Source organism: Mustela erminea, chromosome 2 (assembly GCF_009829155.1).
Source record: "Mustela erminea isolate mMusErm1 chromosome 2, mMusErm1.Pri, whole genome shotgun sequence".
Classification (NCBI taxonomy): Eukaryota; Metazoa; Chordata; class Mammalia; order Carnivora; family Mustelidae; genus Mustela; species Mustela erminea.
The window spans coordinates 156696875-156715973 of NC_045615.1; the positions used below are offsets into that span (position 1 = coordinate 156696875).

General features: G+C 37.0%; 1 protein-coding gene across 1 annotated transcript; it reads left to right on the forward strand.

Moving 5' to 3' along the window:
• The first annotated feature begins 965 nt into the window (after positions 1-965).
• ALB (albumin) lies at positions 966-18488 on the forward strand. Its single transcript, XM_032334560.1, has 15 exons — positions 966-1164; positions 2069-2126; positions 3287-3419; positions 5633-5844; positions 6424-6556; positions 7048-7145; positions 8501-8630; positions 9539-9753; positions 10913-11045; positions 12502-12599; positions 13624-13762; positions 14390-14613; positions 16270-16402; positions 17028-17094; positions 18317-18488. Exons 1-14 carry the CDS (start codon positions 1086-1088, stop codon positions 17067-17069), a joined length of 1827 nt encoding a protein of 608 aa, XP_032190451.1. The 5' UTR covers positions 966-1085; the 3' UTR covers positions 17070-17094; positions 18317-18488.
• Positions 18489-19099: the final 611 nt, after the last annotated feature.

Below are 19099 nucleotides of genomic sequence, written 5' to 3' on the forward strand. Positions count from 1 at the left end.
AGGGAGAAAGGAAGGGGAAACAGGATTAGAAAGAATATGATACCTGGTAAAGGTTTAGGAGTCTTCTAACCTCTAGAAGTGTAATCAAGTCTCAACCTGTCATATATATATGTGTGTATGTGTGTGTGTGTATATATATATATATATATATATATATATTCCCCCCCCCCCCCCCCCCCCCGCCCAGTCGGCTCCTTGCCCAGTGTGGAGCCCAACACGGTGCTTGAACTCACAATCCTGAGATCAAAATCTGACCTGAGATCAAGGGTTGGACACTTAACCAATTGAGTCACCTGGATGCTCCTATCCTATATACCTTTTATGGTAAAGATTGTCATTACTGTCATTGCATCCATTTTTTCCCCCATATCTCCTTAACTGAAAATTCCATGAGATATACCTACATTACATCTAAGTATCTTATCAGAGGACCTGAATCACATGTGGGCCACAGCCGAGATGGGAGTGTAGAATTTCTGAACATCCATTTTCATTGTTACTGTTCTTGTGGCTTTCTCTTAGTTTGCATTTGAGGAAACATCAGCTTTTTTCAGACAGAACAATTTTAGGAGACTGAAAAAGATATGGAAGGCCTCATGTGTGTATGTGAATTTTTCATTATTTATTGTCAAAAGCATACCTGGAGTTAATAATAGATGCAGTTCGGAGCTTAGCTCTTTTATTAAGTCTTATTTCCAAGCTAAGTCATTGGTTTGGTTAGAATTTTGCAAATATTAAAAAATAAAATGTCAAATGGTAAATCACAGCTAAAGAACATGGTAAGAATAATAGGGACAAATCGTTTAAACTCTTATGTAAAATTTGATAAGATGTTTTACATAACTAATGAATTGACAAGGTCGTCTTGTGGAGAAAACAGTTCCAAATGGCAAACATACGCAACGGATTTAGTCAAACAGTTTTTTTGGCAAGAATAATATGAATTTTGTAATCAGTCGGGGACCAATGAAATACAAAGATGAGTCTGGTTAATAATCTACAATTATTGGCTAAAGAAGTATATTAGTGCGAATTTCTCTCTGTTCCTCTTACCTTTTCTATCAACCCCACAAGCCTTTGGCACAATGAAGTGGGTAACTTTTATTTCCCTCCTCTTTCTCTTTAGCTCTGCTTATTCCAGGGGCGTGACTCGTCGAGAAGCACGTAAGAATTCTGTTTTCCTATTATTCAACTTTTACTTTATTTTCCTAGTAAGAAAAAATTTTAGAAAACCCTGCATCTTTAAAGAAGCATTTTCCTTTAGCATACGTTTCTAGATGGTGATGATATTTTATATCTGTGATCCCTCAGGAAGTTTTTTTTTTTTTTTTTAAGATTTTATTGATTTATTTAAGAGAGACAGAAGGATTGAGAGAAAGAGAGCACCAGCGGGGGGACAGATAGAGGGAAAGGGAGAAACAGACTCCCCACTGAGCAGCCTGGGACCATCATGACCTGAGCAGGTGGCAGAGACTTAACTGATTGAGTCGTCCAGGTGCCCAGGAAGTTATCTTATTTATATATTTCTAACATCCTAAGTGAAAAAAAAAAAATGGTGAGGATTGCTTAGTAGCTGTAACTTCCTTCTGCACATGAAGGAACTTAGGCAGAGAGACAAACTTCGCAGAATATAGTTGATGTTAGAATTCATAGCTCCAATTCCCAAAGGCTGCACGTTGATTTATAAAAAAACAAAAACCTGTGTTGTTAATCTTATAAATAGAACTTGCATTTATATTTTTCATTTTAGACTGTCCTTTCAGAAGCTGTTAATAGACAACGCAAGAACATTAGATCTTATCCAAGTTTGAATATAAAGCTATAAGTACTTAACAATTTTAATGATTTTTCAAATAGTATCATCGGTGATTGAATAACTCATATGTTTTAATGCAGAAGAAGTAGTTCACCACCAACCCAAGATTTTCTGTAGGGATCCGAGGCCAGTATTTTAGAGCAAATGAATGCTAAGTCACATGGAGAGAAACACAAAAAGTACTATCATAACTAAGTTGTTTTCTTCAGAATGTAAGTAAGTCTGTTTTGTTTTTTCTTTTTTCCTCTCCAGAACAGAGTGAGATTGCTCATCGGTACAATGATTTGGGAGAAGAACATTTCAAAGGCCTGTAAGTTAAAAAAAAAGAGAAAAAACCCAACAGTCAAATTTAATGTCCCTAATAGTGTTGGTTATTACTCTGAAGTTCTTATATTCCCCTGTCATCAGAGCCCATCTTCTAGAACCATCCTATCCAATAGAGTTTTCTGCATCGATGGAAATATTCTGCATCAGTGCTGTTTAATATGGCAGCCACTGGCCACATGTGGTTATTGAACACTTTAAATGTGGCAAGTGCAGCTGAGAGTCAGAAATTAAAGTTGCATTTAATTTTGATTTATTTAAACCTATGCAGCCACATGTGGCTACTGGCCACTGTACTGGACAGTGTGGCTCCGAAACTCTTCCATAACCTGCATGAGAAAGAATTTAATATATGGTTCCTTTTGTGTCTCACTTACTAAATTCCCTTTACCTAGCAAAGAGGTATGTAGTTTCTTGAGAACATTTTAATATTTTTAGATCTAGTACAAAATGAGAAAACATTTTACTTTTTAAAGGCCAATCTCATGGTACAGCCTGATTAAGTGAGAGGTGTGTGTGGCTTTGGTTTTTTGGTTTTAATTAGTCAAAGGACCTAGGTAATGTCCCTAGTCTTAATAATTAGATTTATTTAAAATACATTTCACTTGCCTGCTCTATGTTTGTACATCTCCTGACAGGCACACACATGTATTTAAACATGGTGTAAATACATGTCCGCTTTGCTCAGAAAGCCACATATGCCTGGTTAGGCTTCAGATAACAGTTGATGTGGATAGACTTTCTGGCTAATAGTGAGATGTATAAAATATAGAACATATACAGACACAGTTTGTTGTCCAGCAAGATATATAAAATATATATATTATATATAATATATAGATATATGTAATATAAAGCAAGATACTTTATATTAACACTTCACCCTGTTAGATTTTTCTTTTTTTTTTTTTTAAGATTTTATTTATTTATTTGAGAGAGCGAGCGAGAGCAAGAGAGCGCACACCAGCACAAGCAGGGGAAGGGGTAAAGGGAGAAGGAGAAGCAGGCTTCCCGCTGAGTAGAGAACCCCACACTGGGCTCCATCTTCGGACCCTGGGATCACTACCTGAGCTGAAGGTTGACGCTTAACTGACTGAGCCACCCACGTGCCCCATGCTACATTTGTATATTTGTCCTTTGTTTCAGGGTGCTGGTTGCCTTTTCTCAGTATCTCCAGCAGTGCCCATTTGAAGACCATGTGAAATTAGCAAAGGAAATGACTGAGTTTGCAAAGGGTTGTGCTGCTGACCAGTCTGGGGCCGACTGCGGCAAATCCCTTGTAAGTACATTTTGATTTTGAGTATTATTTCTTCTTCTTATAAGTAATCCTGATCATTTCAAAGGAAAAACAATGCCACTTTTGTTTCCTCAATTATTAAATTTGTAAGCGACTCTCAGAAGTGAGGATAGCCTTTGTTTCTTCTATGGCGGAGATGGTCCAGCTAGACTCACAGTTTTAGAAACATTTCTTTGGGAAGACCACGTACAACAGTTACAGTATGTTTAAATGGACAGTTGCGATTTGTAAAAGTCTCTTTTTAAAATCTGAGGTTTGATTTCTTTTCAGTGAGGTTAACAGTGAGAGCGTGTTTTTTTTTTTTTTTGAATTTAATTTTTTTAAATTTATTTTTTATTTATTTTCAGCATAACAGTATTCATTATTTTTGCACCATACCTAGTGCTCCATGCAATCCGTGCCCTCTATGATACCCACCACTGGTACCCTGACCTCCCACCCCCCACCCCTTCAAACTCCTCAGATTGTTTTTCAGAGTCCATAGTCTCTCATGGTTCACCTCCCCTTCCAATTTACCCCAACTCCCTTCTCCTCTCCAACTCCCCATGTCCTCCATGCTATTTGTTATGCTCCACAAATAAGTGAAACCATATGATAATTGACTCTCTCTGCTTGACTTATTTCACTCAGCATAATCTCTTCCAGTCCCGAACATGTTGCTACAAAAGTTGGGTATTCATCCTTTCTGATGGAGGCATCATACTCCATAGTGTATATGGACCACATCTTCCTTATCCATTCGTCCGTTGAAGGGCATCTTGGTTCTTTCCACAGTTTGGCGACCGTGGCCATTGCTGCTATAAACATTGGGGTAGAGATGGCCCTTCTTTTCACGACATCTGTATCTTTGGGGTAAATACCCAGGAGTGCAATTACAGGGTCATAGGGAAGTTCTATTTTTAATTTCTTGAGGAACCTCCACAATGCTCTCCAAAGAGGCTGCACCAACTTGCATTCCCACCAACAGTGTGAGGGGGTGAGAGTCTGGTTTTTAACTTCCGGAGACACTCACCTGATTTCTATGTTGATTTTGTTTCTTAGGTAAAATAATAGTACAGTGATATAGTCCTCATTTTAGGGATAGTTATATTTTTACATAGAATAAAAAATAGGCATTTATTCATTTTGAAGGACTTTGAACTTTTGTATTTCCATGTAGGTGTTGAATTCAGGGAGAGGTTTATGTTTCTCTCACCACTCAACATGTGTATACCTGTCCAGGGCAAGGCCAGTGTTTATCACTGAAATCTCTCCCCCTCTTTTTTTTTTTTTAAGATTTTATTTATTTATTTGATAGACAGAGACCACAAGTAGTCAGAGAGGCAGGCAGGGAGAGAGGAGGAAGCAGGCTTCCGGTTGTGCAGAGAGCCCAATGTGGGGCTCAATCCCAGGATCCTGGGATCATGACCTGAGCTGAAGGCAGAGGCTTTAACCCCCTGAGACACTCAGGTGCCCCACTTCTCCCTCTCTTATTTCTTTCTCTCTATTTATCTTTCTCTCCAGTTAGAATCAGTACTTCAACTCAATACTTTTAACACAAAGTTATGGCTATAAATATGAATTTTAAAAAACGTATTTTTCAGAAAATTAATAAATTCTATCTTCAGCAGTATATTTTCCCTGAAGAGCCAATTACTTTTATAATAAAAAATTAATAGGGACAGAAAGAATACATTTAATGGAATGTGTTTTGAGGCAAATGTTTCTAGAATAAAAAAGATCTACATTTTACATAATAATTAATATACAGTAAATTGTGTTACTCTTCAGTTTTTGAATAGTATCTACTTAAAAGTTGGACCTTTCAGAAAGGAACACATGAAATGAGAAACTATCTGAATACTTTCTTCCCTACTGTGAATTCACTTGCTACTTAGAGGATTATTTTCCCTTGATTTTTTTTTTTTAATCAGCTCTCCTAACCTGTAGCATTACGTAGAAATAAGTGCCATGTTCATTCTTTTGTGTTGCCCTTCTGCCCTACCTACCCTAAGTAGTCAGGTGACGGTCAATTCTTACAAAAGTCCCATACATGGTCAAATCAAGGGAAACTCTCTAACCCTGAGAAAAAAGTATATGTGTATATGATTTCCTAACCAAGGTTTACCCATACTTTCAATTTTTTATACTGCTCTTTGGGTACAAAGAAAATAAAATATCTCCCGGTGACCTGAAGCCTGCTTTCTTCCACCTAGCACACTCTCTTTGGAGACAAACTGTGTACAGTTGCTTCTCTTCGTGAAAAGTATGGCGAGCTGGCTGACTGCTGTGAGAAGCAGGAGCCTGAGAGAAATGAGTGCTTCCTGACCCACAAGGATGATAACCCAGGCTTCCCTCCGCTGGTGACCCCAGACCCTGAGGTCATGTGCACTGCCTTTCAGGAAAATGAACAGAAGTTTCTGGGAAAGTAAGTCATCTGCTTTTTATGTTTCAAAATGAAAAATTATGAAAAAAGTTCAAGACTTATAGCCGTTACTACAGTAAAAAATATTCTTGACACGAACGCTTTGAAGCTTTTATTCTGACAATTTTCAAAGCAGTAAGATCTGATACTACAGAATTATCCAGGATGAAAAAAATGGGATCAAAGAGCTTTTAGAGTTCGCTGAAGGAGGACATGATCTGTAAAAAACAAACAAAACAAAAATGGAGAGATTGGTCTGTGATAAAATATGATGAAGATATATATTTAGTTATTCTCAGAATTGATTTCATTTTAGTCAAAAACATTGCATCACCAAAGTTTAACTATTTTATACCTATGTGTGTGTATATATGTGTACATATACCTAAAACATATAGATGTCTGGACATCATTTATATATAGAAGTTCCACCTTTCACTGACTTTCAGAATGACCAAGGCAAGTCGTCATGTACATATTGAGATTAGCTGGTAAATTAGGTGAGAATGTTGATTACAGTTGTTCCCATACCACTGTTTGCTGTAGAAACATGACTGCCCGTTTTTCTTTTTGGAAATGTAGATACCTGTATGAGGTTGCCAGAAGACATCCTTACTTTTATGCCCCGGAACTCCTTTACTATGCTCAACAATACAAAGGAGTTTTTGCAGAATGCTGCCAGGCTGCGGATAAGGCTGCCTGTCTGACACCCAAGGTATTGTGCAGGGGAACGGGAGGACTGATTCCCATCAAACCTTTGAACATCTCATGGCTAGATTTAGGGAATTTGTGTCTCTGCTATAAACTCCTGTACATGGTCCCAAAAGCATTCCTCCCTATTCTAGGGAGTTGTGAGAGTTGGTGGAGGAGGGGTTGAGATAAATTATATGCAAAACTGAGAACTCAGCAAAGCTATATTTTCTGGGGTATTAGTGGACTCTCTTCCACATTTCCTGTCAGCGCCCTTTTCCTTGGTGATGTCTCTATTCTGGTTCCTAACTACGTAGAGTTTTCCAATAGGACCAGACTGATGTTGCTCTTCCTGCATAGCAAAATAATTATTTGCTAATAGCAGGTGCCTTGGGAATTTAGGTGTAAATTATCTCTTTAAATTTTAATTCGGCACAGTCTTATCTGAACTTATGAGGGAGTGCTTTGCATAGAACTTTCCTTTTCTAATTTCTCCCAAATCATTTCTTTTTGCAGACTGAGGCTTTGAGGGAAAAAGTACTGGTTTCATCTGCCAGAGAAAGATTCAAGTGTGCCAGCCTCCAGAAATTCGGAGATAGAGCCTTCAAAGCATGGTATTTTAAACTTAGTTTGAATCTTTATAATGATGTAAGTGGTTATGGTTCAGTTGACAAAAATGTACATTTATATGGCATTTTATGGAGGTACTTTCACATACATCTTCCTGGTTGTTTAAAATGTAGAAATTTGACAGTGGTGAAAGTCCGAGCATCAGTGACAATTCCTCATTATTTTTTATCACATTTTTTCTAGGTGGTCACAGAATTTAGAAGGTATCTTTTTTTGTCCTTCTAGGACAATATTTTAAATTCCACTTTTTTAGAAAGACTAGGGACCTTATTCTAATGATCCACTCTTTCTATAGAGCAGTTATCAGGGTCTGCTACTTAATTTTATTCCCCCAAACAACACCAATTATCTGGAAATGTTTTTCCTTTTATGTTCTGGTAATTAATTTAGCCATCAGGGTTAGTTCTCATTTTCTCATAGCTCTAGCTCTGTTGTTAATCCCTTGGTTTTGTCTGGGTCTCTGTTTTTATATTCCTTCACTGGTTCTAGGAGCATCCTTCAATTTCTAAGCCAAGAGAAATCCCCTTCCCCATCCCTCACTTGCTAGTCAACAATGAATCAACAGCAAGAAGAGATAAAATGAAAATAGCAGACATTTTAAGCTCTCCAGAAACCATCGTTTGAGCTATCTTTGCCGGCCATCCCTACCCCCATGCCACCAAGATCAACTAACTAAATCAGTAAACAAAACACCCCCAACATGAAACGAAATGCAGTTGAACAGGTTGTGATTGGTTTGGGGGAAGAAGGAACTTTGATCCGATGGAGGAAATGTTAACATGATTTGGGAAAGCATGTGGATATTAGCCTTCTCCTTGTTGGCAGGAGGCTTAGATGCCTCGCTGGATCAATGTCTTGGTTCATTCAGTCAATCATACGGATTGACTGATTTAGTCCTCACCTCAGTCCTTCAGTGTAGCATGCTGTCATGACCGTGGAGAGGCTGAGGTTCAAAGAGGCTATGTAACTTGCCTAGTGTCCCACTGCTAATGAGTGACACAACCACATCTAGAAGTCAGGTCTGGGCTTCAAACCGGATAGCTCTCCACATGTTGCCCCTTCTAGAATCTCTCTTTGATTTCCGCTTTCATGAATTGCTGGACTTTTATCCACCACACACACCCTTACAATAGCTAGTTGTGACCTAAGGAAACATTTTGCTCTCAGATAACCATGTGGTTCAGAACTAGCATGAAAATAAGAACAAATGGATTTTTACAAATTATATCTATATGTTATTTTATCATGAATTTTCTTGTTTTGAGTAGTATTTTCCTAATACTTTGACACAAACTATTGCATGTTAATCATGTTTTCACAAGGGGAATTTTCTTTCTAGGTCAGTAGCTCGCCTGAGCCAGAAATTCCCCAAAGCTGACTTTGCGGAGGTTTCCAAGTTGGTGACAGATCTTACCAAAGTCCACAAGGAATGCTGCCATGGTGACCTTCTTGAATGTGCAGATGACAGGGTAAAGAATCCACAGTCTGCTCTGTTAGTAACTTACGGGCCTCAGCTGGTAGGATGAATTTGCTTTGTGTTATCCATGGGGCCGACAGTGGGTTGAGATTGTTTTCTATGTCTCATCTGCTCAATTCTTTCCCTGCCTTGTGGTACCTTTTTTTTTTTAACCTGGCTATCCCACTCAGTAAATAATCTGACAAAGACATTCACTAATTTGTAACCCTTTCAGTCACATTGTGAGGACAAAGGCTTACACTGACAGCACCTACCAAGGGAGATTTCTAAGCAGACATTTTTGGGAGGGGGTAGAGTTGGAGAAGAGCTACCACCTAAAGAGATCTTTGGAAATTATGTAGTTTCCACCTTTTTATTCTCTCTTAGTTAACCATCTGTGTTAACTATACACATATTTAGCATGATATCACTTTTTTCCAAATTTAAAAATATGACCAAATACCAGCATCTTAATCTCTCAGAATACTTTCTGAAAAATTTAAGACAAAAATTTTACATGCGTAAGTGGGGCCTGTGACTATGGGTCTTTGACTAATTTTTCAAAGATCTCTCACATTTTATTTAGTTATTTGGTTTCAAAATGCGTGAGGGGACTATTTGGAAAAATAGTACTGAGTTTTAATTTAGAACCTTAAATGACTTGACAGTCAAAGTATAAAACTAATAAGAACTGAGATGGCTCCTTGTTACTGACCAGTCTTTTGTAATTAATTGACAATATTTTAGTAGTTCTGAGTCCCTAGTCTTAGGAACATGAACTGAAAGTATGTATAGAAGTCATGTTGGTATATGTATGGTCTTAGAACACAGTAAACATATTTTGCCAACATAATAAAGATCTGGGGAGAAAGTGCAGTGATGTCCATTTACATTGAAAAATTTTTATTGACTTGCTTATAGGCGGACATGGCCAAGTACATATGTGAAAATCAGGATTCAATCTCCACTAAACTGAAGGAATGCTGTGATAAGCCTTTGTTGGAAAAATCCCAGTGCCTTGCAGAGGTGGAAAGAGATGAGTTGCCTGGTGACCTGACCCCATTAGCTGCTGATTTTGTTGAAGATAAGGAGGTTTGCAAAAACTATCAGGAGGCAAAAGATGTGTTCCTGGGCACGTAAGTGGATAAGGAATAATCTTTCCATAGTTTTTAGATGGTCTCGGGATTTGGAAAGATAAACTAGGCTTTCCTTTGACATTGCTACAATTTCCATGTTGTCTACAATGCTTCTTTATCCTTCACTCTCCTAGCTTTTAAATTTTGAGGGAAAATTGATTAGTTTAAAAAATTATTACAGATTAATACATGCTTAAGGCAAAAACTCAGACAGTAGAGAAGAGAATAGAGAAGTTTCTATCTTTATTCTGACCCCATTCATTTTCTGCGATATTTTTGGGAATACTCTAGAAATATTTTTTGTATATATTAATTATGAACATATTATTTATTTATTTATTCCTTCAAAGAGTATTTCTTGAACTTACTATAATAGATATGTGTGAATATATGTAGTACATCTTTACATCACTGTATTTCTGTATCTATCTATCTATCTACCTCCCATTTATCTATCTATATAAGGAAGTATAAGAGGAATTTTGCGGTCTGCTACCACATGTCTTATATTTGGTTGAACAGACCAGGAGTACAGTAGCATGGCAAGGCAACATGAAATTAAGTGACAAAATAAGTGATTATATGTAATCAGTAAGTGTGGTGATAAACTTTGCATTCTTATTGTTGGATTATAATAGTGTAATGTTGCTATATATTTCACAAAATCGTGTACCCTTCAAGATTTCCCTCCTATAAAGAGGAAAAAGAAAAATTCAAGAATACATCTCTATTTATTTATCAGAACCCTTTTGAGGTATAGTCCAAGTTACAAGAAATATACATAATAATATCAGGTGTCACTCATCAAACATTTAATATGTGCCACACAGCGTGTACTTTACAAAGATCACGTCATGTATTTCTCGCAAACCATCTTATGAGATAGGTACTGTTATCATCCACGTGCTACAGAGAAGGCAACTAAGGCTGTGATGGTTTTAACAAGTTGCTTAAGGTGATATAGCAAACTAAGTGCCACAGGCAGGATTTGAATGCAGGTAGCTGTAATTCTGAACTGCAGCCCCTTAGCCATTAAGCTTCCCTGCATGGGGTCTAGTCAAATTCAGACCTTTGGGATACGAGTCACTCTTGAGGTGAGTTATGTGATCTTTCTTGCTCATTTGCCCAATGAAATCTATTTTATTTTCATCTGAACTAGGTTTTTGTATGAATATTCAAGAAGGCATCCTGAATACTCTGTCTCTTTGCTGTTGAGACTTGCCAAGGAATATGAAGCCACTCTGGAGAAGTGTTGTGCCACCGCTGATCCTCCTAGTTGCTATGGCAAAGTGGTAGGTTCCTTAGTGGGAAACAGTGTGGTGCTCCTGCTCATGATCCTTAATAATGAGAAAGAGAAGTAATTCAAGCATGTGAATTGCTACATAGTGCAATTTAGATCTTTTCTTGACATGGCTTCAATCCTGTGTTTTTAAACCTTACAGAAAAAATAACTCTAAATACAATGGTTAGTAAGACCTAGAAGAGCCAAGAAAGGAAAGATCTGAAGGGAGCAATCTCTAATTTCACAAATCTTGGTCATTCTTTTTCTTTTTTTTTTTTTAATTTTTAATTTTTTATAAACATATATTTTTATCCCCAGGGGTACAGGTCTGTGAATCACCAGGTTTACACACTTCACAGCACTCACCAAAGCACATACCCTCCCCAATGTCCATAATCCCACCCCCTTCTCCCAAACCCCCTCCCCCCAGCAACCCTCAGTTTGTTTTGTGAGATTAAGAGTCACTTATGGTTTGTCTCCCTCCCAATCCCATCTTGTTTCATTTATTCTTCTCCTACCCACTTAAGCCCCCATCTTTTTTTTTTAATGCTCCTGAGGACAAAATAAGATAAATTGAATTGTAAGTTAAGAGACTTAGCTTAGATAAAGCTAAGTTAACCAGATCCCAAGATTTATCAAATATCAAGAATTAGCATCTTAAGGACGATTATGAAATCTATTCATTTAGAATATTTTCAGATCTGGGGGAAAAAGTGTAGAAATTGCTTTATAAGACATGAAGTAAGGAAGGGAAACCTTGAGGATTTGGGCCATATTTAGCGATGCTTTAAGAGGATTTTAACATGTTTAAGCTATTTAACACTCCCGGCATATATAGTGGTTTCCAAACTTTAGAATCACAGGAAAGTTATTCTTTCCTCTATCCAGAACTCACTATACGCCGGGCACCATACTGGAGCCTATGACCAAGGTAAAATCTCTTATATCTCAGGGAACTCAGAATCCAACTGGAGAGCTGGCTTAATTATAAGGATATAGCCATAGTTATCATTTACTAAGCTTTTATTACCTACCAGGCACTGTTTTAATTTCATTAACTCAAATGGTTTGTAGAACAAATCTAAAGGTGAATACCATCTTTATCCCCATTTTCTTTCTTTATTTTTCCTTTTCTCTTTTCTTTTTTGTTAATTCTCATTTTAACAGTGAGGGTTCTGAAGCTTGGAAATACAGGAGGTGTAATTACACAGTTAGAAAATGAGTTGGATGGCCCAGCTCGGACACCAGCAGTCACAGTCCAGAGCCTGAGTAGTCTTAATCTCTTATACTATACACCCTTGCCAAATAAACAGTTTGGACATAATGTGATAGATTTGACACCAAAGATCTATTTACATGGCTTTGGGCAGAAGGAGGAAGGATCTCATTCTGCCTGCAGTCATGAAAAAGAACCTGTGTGTGGTGCTCAGGTGGAATTCTGTTGACACAATTCTTTTATCTTTCAGCTTGACGAATTTAAACCTCTTGTGGAAGAGCCTCAGAATTTAGTCAAAGTAAACTGTGAACTTTTTGAAAAACTTGGAGAGTATGGCTTCCAAAATGCGTAAGTATTTTTGTTTATCAGTTGTTTTTTTTCCTTGATCAAGCTGTAATTATTTAAGACTTAATATATATACCACCTATCATGGAAATTTTATCACAAAAATACATTATAGCCTTCTAATCTCTCTCCATCAAGAAAGACTAGAGGGGGAGAGATAAAATGATTAATGGGAAGGAGAGGCCTATATTTGAGTGCAGTTTAAAAAACTGGTCTCTTGAGATTGAAAAGGGAAAATAGCAAATCATGGAATGTAGGAAATGAGGATGCCCCTTGGAGGTTAAGGAATAGCTTACCGGCAAACAAAATGTAGCAATGCTTTACAAAGGAGGAAGTGGTAGGCTTTAAATAATAGTAGCTCAAGAAGTAATATATAAGCTGATGGACTAATGTCCTGATCCACATAGAGCCTTATCTGTGGAGGTAAAGATAAGAGACACATCTATTCAGTCGATAATTATTGTTTGGTTTACATATGTTAGCACTCTTCCAACTACCGGTGCTAGGTGTAACAACAGAGAACCAGATATCATCTCTTCCCTTGAGAAGATTGTATCCATAAATGACTTTCAGTGGTGATTGGAATTCTTAGTAAGTGATTATTATGTGCTGGGTCCCATGCCAGGTTGATTTATTTTAATTTAATACTTGCACCATCTTTATAAGTCAGATATAACTTTTCCCGTTTTATAGATGAGAAAACTTATACCTACCTTTCAAATTTAGCAGGGTGCTGATATATATTAAGACCCCAGTAGGTTTTATGGAAAGAAAGAAGCAATAAATAAATATATTAATATCACTGAATTATAATAAGTTACTTTCCTAGAATGATACAGCACAGGTGGAAACAAAGATAAGCTTAACTAGTTACTCAGGACAAGGTCTTCCCCTATACTATTCAACCAACCTGGAGACAAAGATGATTTTATGAATGGATAGTTATTTTAGTTAATTTTGGCTAAGTGTTCTCTGCTTGACCTGCTATGTTAGAGAAAACGAAAACATGTGAGCGATTTTGTTCCAGGCTCTTAGTTCGTTACACCAAGAAACTCCCCCAAGTGTCAACTCCAACTCTTGTGGAGGTCTCAAGAAAACTAGGAAAAGTGGGCACCAGATGTTGTACCAAACCCGAAACAGAAAGAATGTCCTGTGCTGAAGATTATGTAAGTCTTTCAAGTATAATAAGTTAATAATGATGAATTTTTGCCTTTAGATATGGACGAAGCTAACTTTCAGAAACAGGGGTGAACAAACATGTATGCGCATACACGTGCATGTGTGTGTATTTGGTAGTGGCACCCAGGACTTGGTCACCTCTATTGTCCTGAATGAAGATTTGTCCAAGATCCCCAAAATGATAAATTCACCAAAATTCCATGAGTTTTCAATGTTTCATCCTGGAACTTAAAAAACTTTCATATTCTTTGGGGTCTCTTAAAAATGTGTGTCTGTATAAGACTGTTTCCTTCCCACTCCTGTACATATCTGAGGACTCACATCAAATTATTTAAATCAATTATTTTCTCAAGTGAATTATTAAAATGTAGATATAAAGAGAATATCTTTAGATAGAATATCATAAAGATATAAAATGTAGACATAAAGAGAACATACTTTAAAAAGTCCCACATTATCTGTAGTTCTAAAGTGAAACAAAATCACTTCCTCCAATCGACCTTGGATTCACTATTGCTAGGTAAAATATAATACGTCTTTGGTCCATTGGAAAGTAAAGGGAAAACTATTGCTATTTTTCTTTTGAATGTCTGCTCTCCCGCACTGTCCTTCAGCTGGCCGTGGTGCTGAACCGGTTGTGCGTGTTGCATGAGAAGACCCCAGTGAGCGATAGAGTCACCAAATGCTGCTCGGAGTCCTTGGTGAACAGACGACCATGCTTTTCTGCTCTGGCAGGCGATGAGACATATGTTCCCAAAGAGTTTAATGCTGAAACATTCACCTTCCATGCAGATTTATGCACACTTCCCGATTCGGAGAAACAAGTGAAGAAACAATCGTGAGTAGTATTTCATTACTATAAGCTTTTAGAGTCTTGGGAGTGAGAATTGTACATTGAAATGTGTAACTTTTTCTGAAGTAGTGATTATATTTTTTTGGAAAATAGTATTTAAGTATTGATCTTATTAGTAAGCTGATACAAATGTCAAGAATAAAATCTATAGCTTTTTGTTTTCTTAGCAATAAACCTCTATATTGGAATCTTCCCTACAAATCATTCAGAATGGTCTTGTGGATAAAAGCTAGAGTGGAATAAGGTCTTAAGAAAAGTCCAGTAGAAAAAGATGAACAGTTAACTGATGGATTTGTGCAAATGTCAAATTAGTTAGTAGAAATCATGGGAGAATATATTTCTAGGCATGAATGATTATTTTAAGTTTGTTCTATGGCAACCCACAGACAAGGCATATCCTCAACATACAACTTTTGAGAATGCAAGTTGGATGAAAAACATCTAGAAAAATGAGTTCTGAGGCTGTACACCCTATTGCTCTCAATAGGGGTCACAAGTGCATGAAATTTAGCACCATATGTTATCATCTTGGGGGTTCTAATCATAGCCATAGACTTATGAATAGTATTGCAAAACCCTTCTCTCTCTAGCACTATTTTATCTCTGCGGATGTCAAGGAACTAGAACCACCAGCTCACATAAGTTTAGATGATTTTATTACCTATGGCCTTCCCAGTATTAACTAAATGGGGTAAATTTCATGGACCAAATATAAAAACTTTCAGATTAGAAACTTTTAAATGGAGTCTAACAAGATAACTAAGCTTTTTTTTTTAAAAAAATCTTAATTTCATTATATTTTTTTCAGTGTTCCAAGGTTCATTGTTTATGCACCACACCCAGTGCTCCACACAGCACATGCCTCCTTAACGCCCACCAGCAGGCGCCCCCATCCTCTCGGTCCCCTCCCTTCCAAAACCCTCAGTTTGTTTCTCAAAGTCCACAGTCTCTCATGGTTTGTCTGCTCCTCTGATTTCTTTTAAGAATCAGTTTTAGCTCTTAAATCACTAGAAAATTCAATTCACTATGGTATAAAATTTTTTCTTTTTAATATGGTAAAGCTTCTAAAATCTGAATAATGTATAAGTGCAATGACATATCCTTCCTAGAGACTTACTGACAAGACTTACTGACTATTGACTTATTGAGATTTATTGATATTACATATGTCAAACAGTTTACATTGATTATCTCATTTGATCCTTCCACCAACCCTATGAAGATGGCTTTTAGTCTCTTCATAAAGCAAATGAGAATATTAAATCGTATAGTGGTAAGCTTGGGCCTCAAGCTCAGAGTTGCCTGGCTCTAAGACTTATAAACTTAAACAATAATACAACTGTCTTTACCATCTCCGTTTTTCTCTCTCCCTTTTTAAAAAAATCAATGCATATTTGACACACAATATTAAATTATTTTCAGGTGTACAACATAGCGACTCGACAAGCCTATACATTATGCTGTGCTCCCCATAAGTGTAGATACCGTCTGCCACCATACAGCGTTACTATAGTACCACTGACTCTATTCCCTACACTGTGCCTTTTAATCCTGTGATTTACTCATTCCATGTCTTTCTTTATGGAAGTCAACTTTTTTCCTGATTTTTGTTGCTGTTGTTTTGTTTTCATTCAAATACAGTGCACTTGTTGAGCTGTTGAAACACAAACCCAAGGCAACTGAAGAACAACTGAAAACTGTTATGGGGGATTTTGGAGCCTTTGTGGACAAGTGCTGCGCAGCTGAGAACAAAGAGGGCTGCTTCGCTGAGGAGGTACTGGAGTCTCTTCGTGGCAATGTGGCTAATTTCCTTTCTTGTTGCATTTGATCTGGCCACGGCTTAGGGGTTTATATATCCAAAGGACACAGTACGTTCAGGACCAGAATCATTCCAGTTATACATAGAATTACACAATTATCTGACAATATTACTTAAATGTCTCTCATTTTTTACCTCCTATTGCACTGGAGCATATCAGTAGATGTTCCTAGTATTTATTCTTTTTCCAAGGTTGTGATGTTTATGAACATAGATAGAAATATTTGTAAGGCTGTAGTCTTTGAACGAAAATATCAATTTATTGAAACATGTTCTTGAAAAGTGCTGGTTTGTGATTGGGTTTAATCTGAGTTTGATGTTATAGCTTAATGGAGGAAATTTATTTAAGTGTCTGAATCATTTAATATTTCCCCTCTGACTTGAGGGTGATGTTTTTATTCCTTTGGGAACAATGGATGTCAGTAAGCTTCCTTGTAGAGATTCTGGTACTAAACTAGAATTAAAGAATGGGATTCATGTAAAATTAGTTTGTAATCACAAATGGCTGTATAAATGTTAACTTTTTATTGTAATAGTGATGCTTACACTTTCCCCAAATCCGTCATTTCTCTGTATTCAGGGTCCAAAACTTGTTGCTGCCGCTCAAGCTGCCTTAGCCTAAAAGAACATCATCACAAACATCTCAGGTAACTATACTTTGAATTTCTGTTTTAAAAAAGTAATTATAAGAAAATAAAAAAGTAATTATAATAGTTGCTATTAAAATGGCAAATATTGACAACCATTTGCCAAGAGCCCCATAGACCAGTACTAGTCATGTCTAAGACCGTTATATATACTAACTTATTTAATTCTCAGAATAGTTGCCTAAATTGAGTGTCATTATTTTTCACATTTTTCAGATGAGAAATTGAAGGCACAGATAGACATGGGTTCCATAATTTACAAGGACAACCGAGCTCTTGAGAGGTGGATCCACAATTCAAAATGCAAACCAAAGCTTGAGAGTTAGCCAGTGTCCCATTCTGACCTAATGGGACACAGTAGACAGAACCATTCAACTGAGCAGTGGTTTCGCAGTGGGCATTTTAGGTATCAGGCTGGACCATATGAAAGTGCATTTTTTAAGGTAAAAAACAGTTGAATGGTTCAATCTAACAGTCCAGTAGAAGACTAATTTCATTGAAGAGTATGACAGACCTACCTTATGTGAACTTGCACTTTATAGTGAATAACTTGCTACTAAGGCCCACTTTAAAATTTAAACGTTTGAATATAAACATATTTCACCCCTTTTTGTTGTCATATTTTGGGGGAAATTAAGAAAGAGAGTATCGATTCTCTTTTTTAAAGCAGATTGTCCAGCTATTTTCTAGCATGAATTATTTTCATATTTTCCAAACTGACATGAGGTCTCTCCCCACTGTGAGGTTTTCACTTGCTCTTTGCCCACCTGGTAGTACCTACAGATCATGCATTCAAGTGAGGAAGCAACTTTGTATGTCCTGTGAGTTTGATCTTTTCAAGATATAGTTTTGTTTTCATACTAAATGGCAAGATTTTCTTCTGAAAGGTCTAACTTTGAGAAAACACTTGTTTTGTTGGTAATTAATTTAGGTAAGAAGTAGGTGCTAATCAAGTGACTCTGAGAAGTGAGGATGAAAAGCTTGGGACTTTGAAGCCTGAGGAGATGATGACACCAGTGACGAAGGGAGGACTTTACAATATTATTGGTGTGTCCTCTCCCCTAGCCCAAGAGAAGAATTCAGAGTCCAGGACAGGCTGAATGATTTTCTTTAGTGGAAATTGCAGGAAGACAATCCAAGAAATTCAACATTCATTTGAATAGATTTCAAAAACTCATACCGCTTTGCAAACAGTACTTATATTTTTCTTTTTGCCTTTCAGTCTGCCCTGAGAGTAAGAGAAAGAAAGAGAAATGAAGACCTAGAGCTTACTCATCTGTTTTTCTTTTCTGTTGGTGTGAAACCAACCCTCTGACTAAAGAACACAAATTTCTTTAAACATTTTTGCCCCTCTTCTCTGTGCTGTAATTAATAAAAAAATGAAAAGAATCTGATGTTGTTGTCTAGGACTGTTATTTTTCACGGATGTATTGCCAGCCTGAAAATTTTGTAGGTTCTGTGAATATCCCACTGTTCTTTCTTGTCCTACTTCCATCTAGTTCTTTAGGGGTTGATTAAAAGAAACATTAATAGTTTGCTTAGCGAAATAAGTCAAGCAGAGAAAGACAACTATCATATGATCTCCCTGATATGAGGAAGTGGTGATGCAACATGGGGGCTTAAGTGGGTAGGAGAAGAATCAATGAAACAAGATGGGATTGGGAGGGAGACAAACCATAAGTGACTCTTAATCTTACAAAACAAACTGAGGGTTGCTGGGGGGAGGGGGTTTGGGAGAAGGGGGTGGGATTATGGACATTGGGGAGGGTATGTGCTTTGGTGAGTGCTGTGAAGTGTGTAAACCTGGTGATTCGCAGACCTGTACCCCTGGGGATAAAAATATATGTTTATAAAAAATAAAAATTAATTAAAAAGCTGAAAAAAAAAAGAATTACAGAAAAAAAAAGAAACATTAATAATCTTCTGAGTTATGGATCATAAGCATTCAAGGGAATATTTTAACATGATGATAATTCTGAATAAAAGGATGTAAACTGGTATAGGC

Bases quoted from the DNA above. Each gene is read 5' to 3' on its own strand.
- ALB (XM_032334560.1), top strand. From the start codon at position 1,086: ATGAAGTGGGTAACTTTTATTTCCCTCCTCTTTCTCTTTAGCTCTGCT. The intron at 1,165-2,068 runs GTAAGAATTCTG...TTTCCTCTCCAG, and splicing joins CGTGACTCGTCGAGAAGCAC to AACAGAGTGAGATTGCTCAT. The intron at 12,600-13,623 runs GTAAGTATTTTT...ATTTTGTTCCAG, and splicing joins GAGTATGGCTTCCAAAATGC to GCTCTTAGTTCGTTACACCA.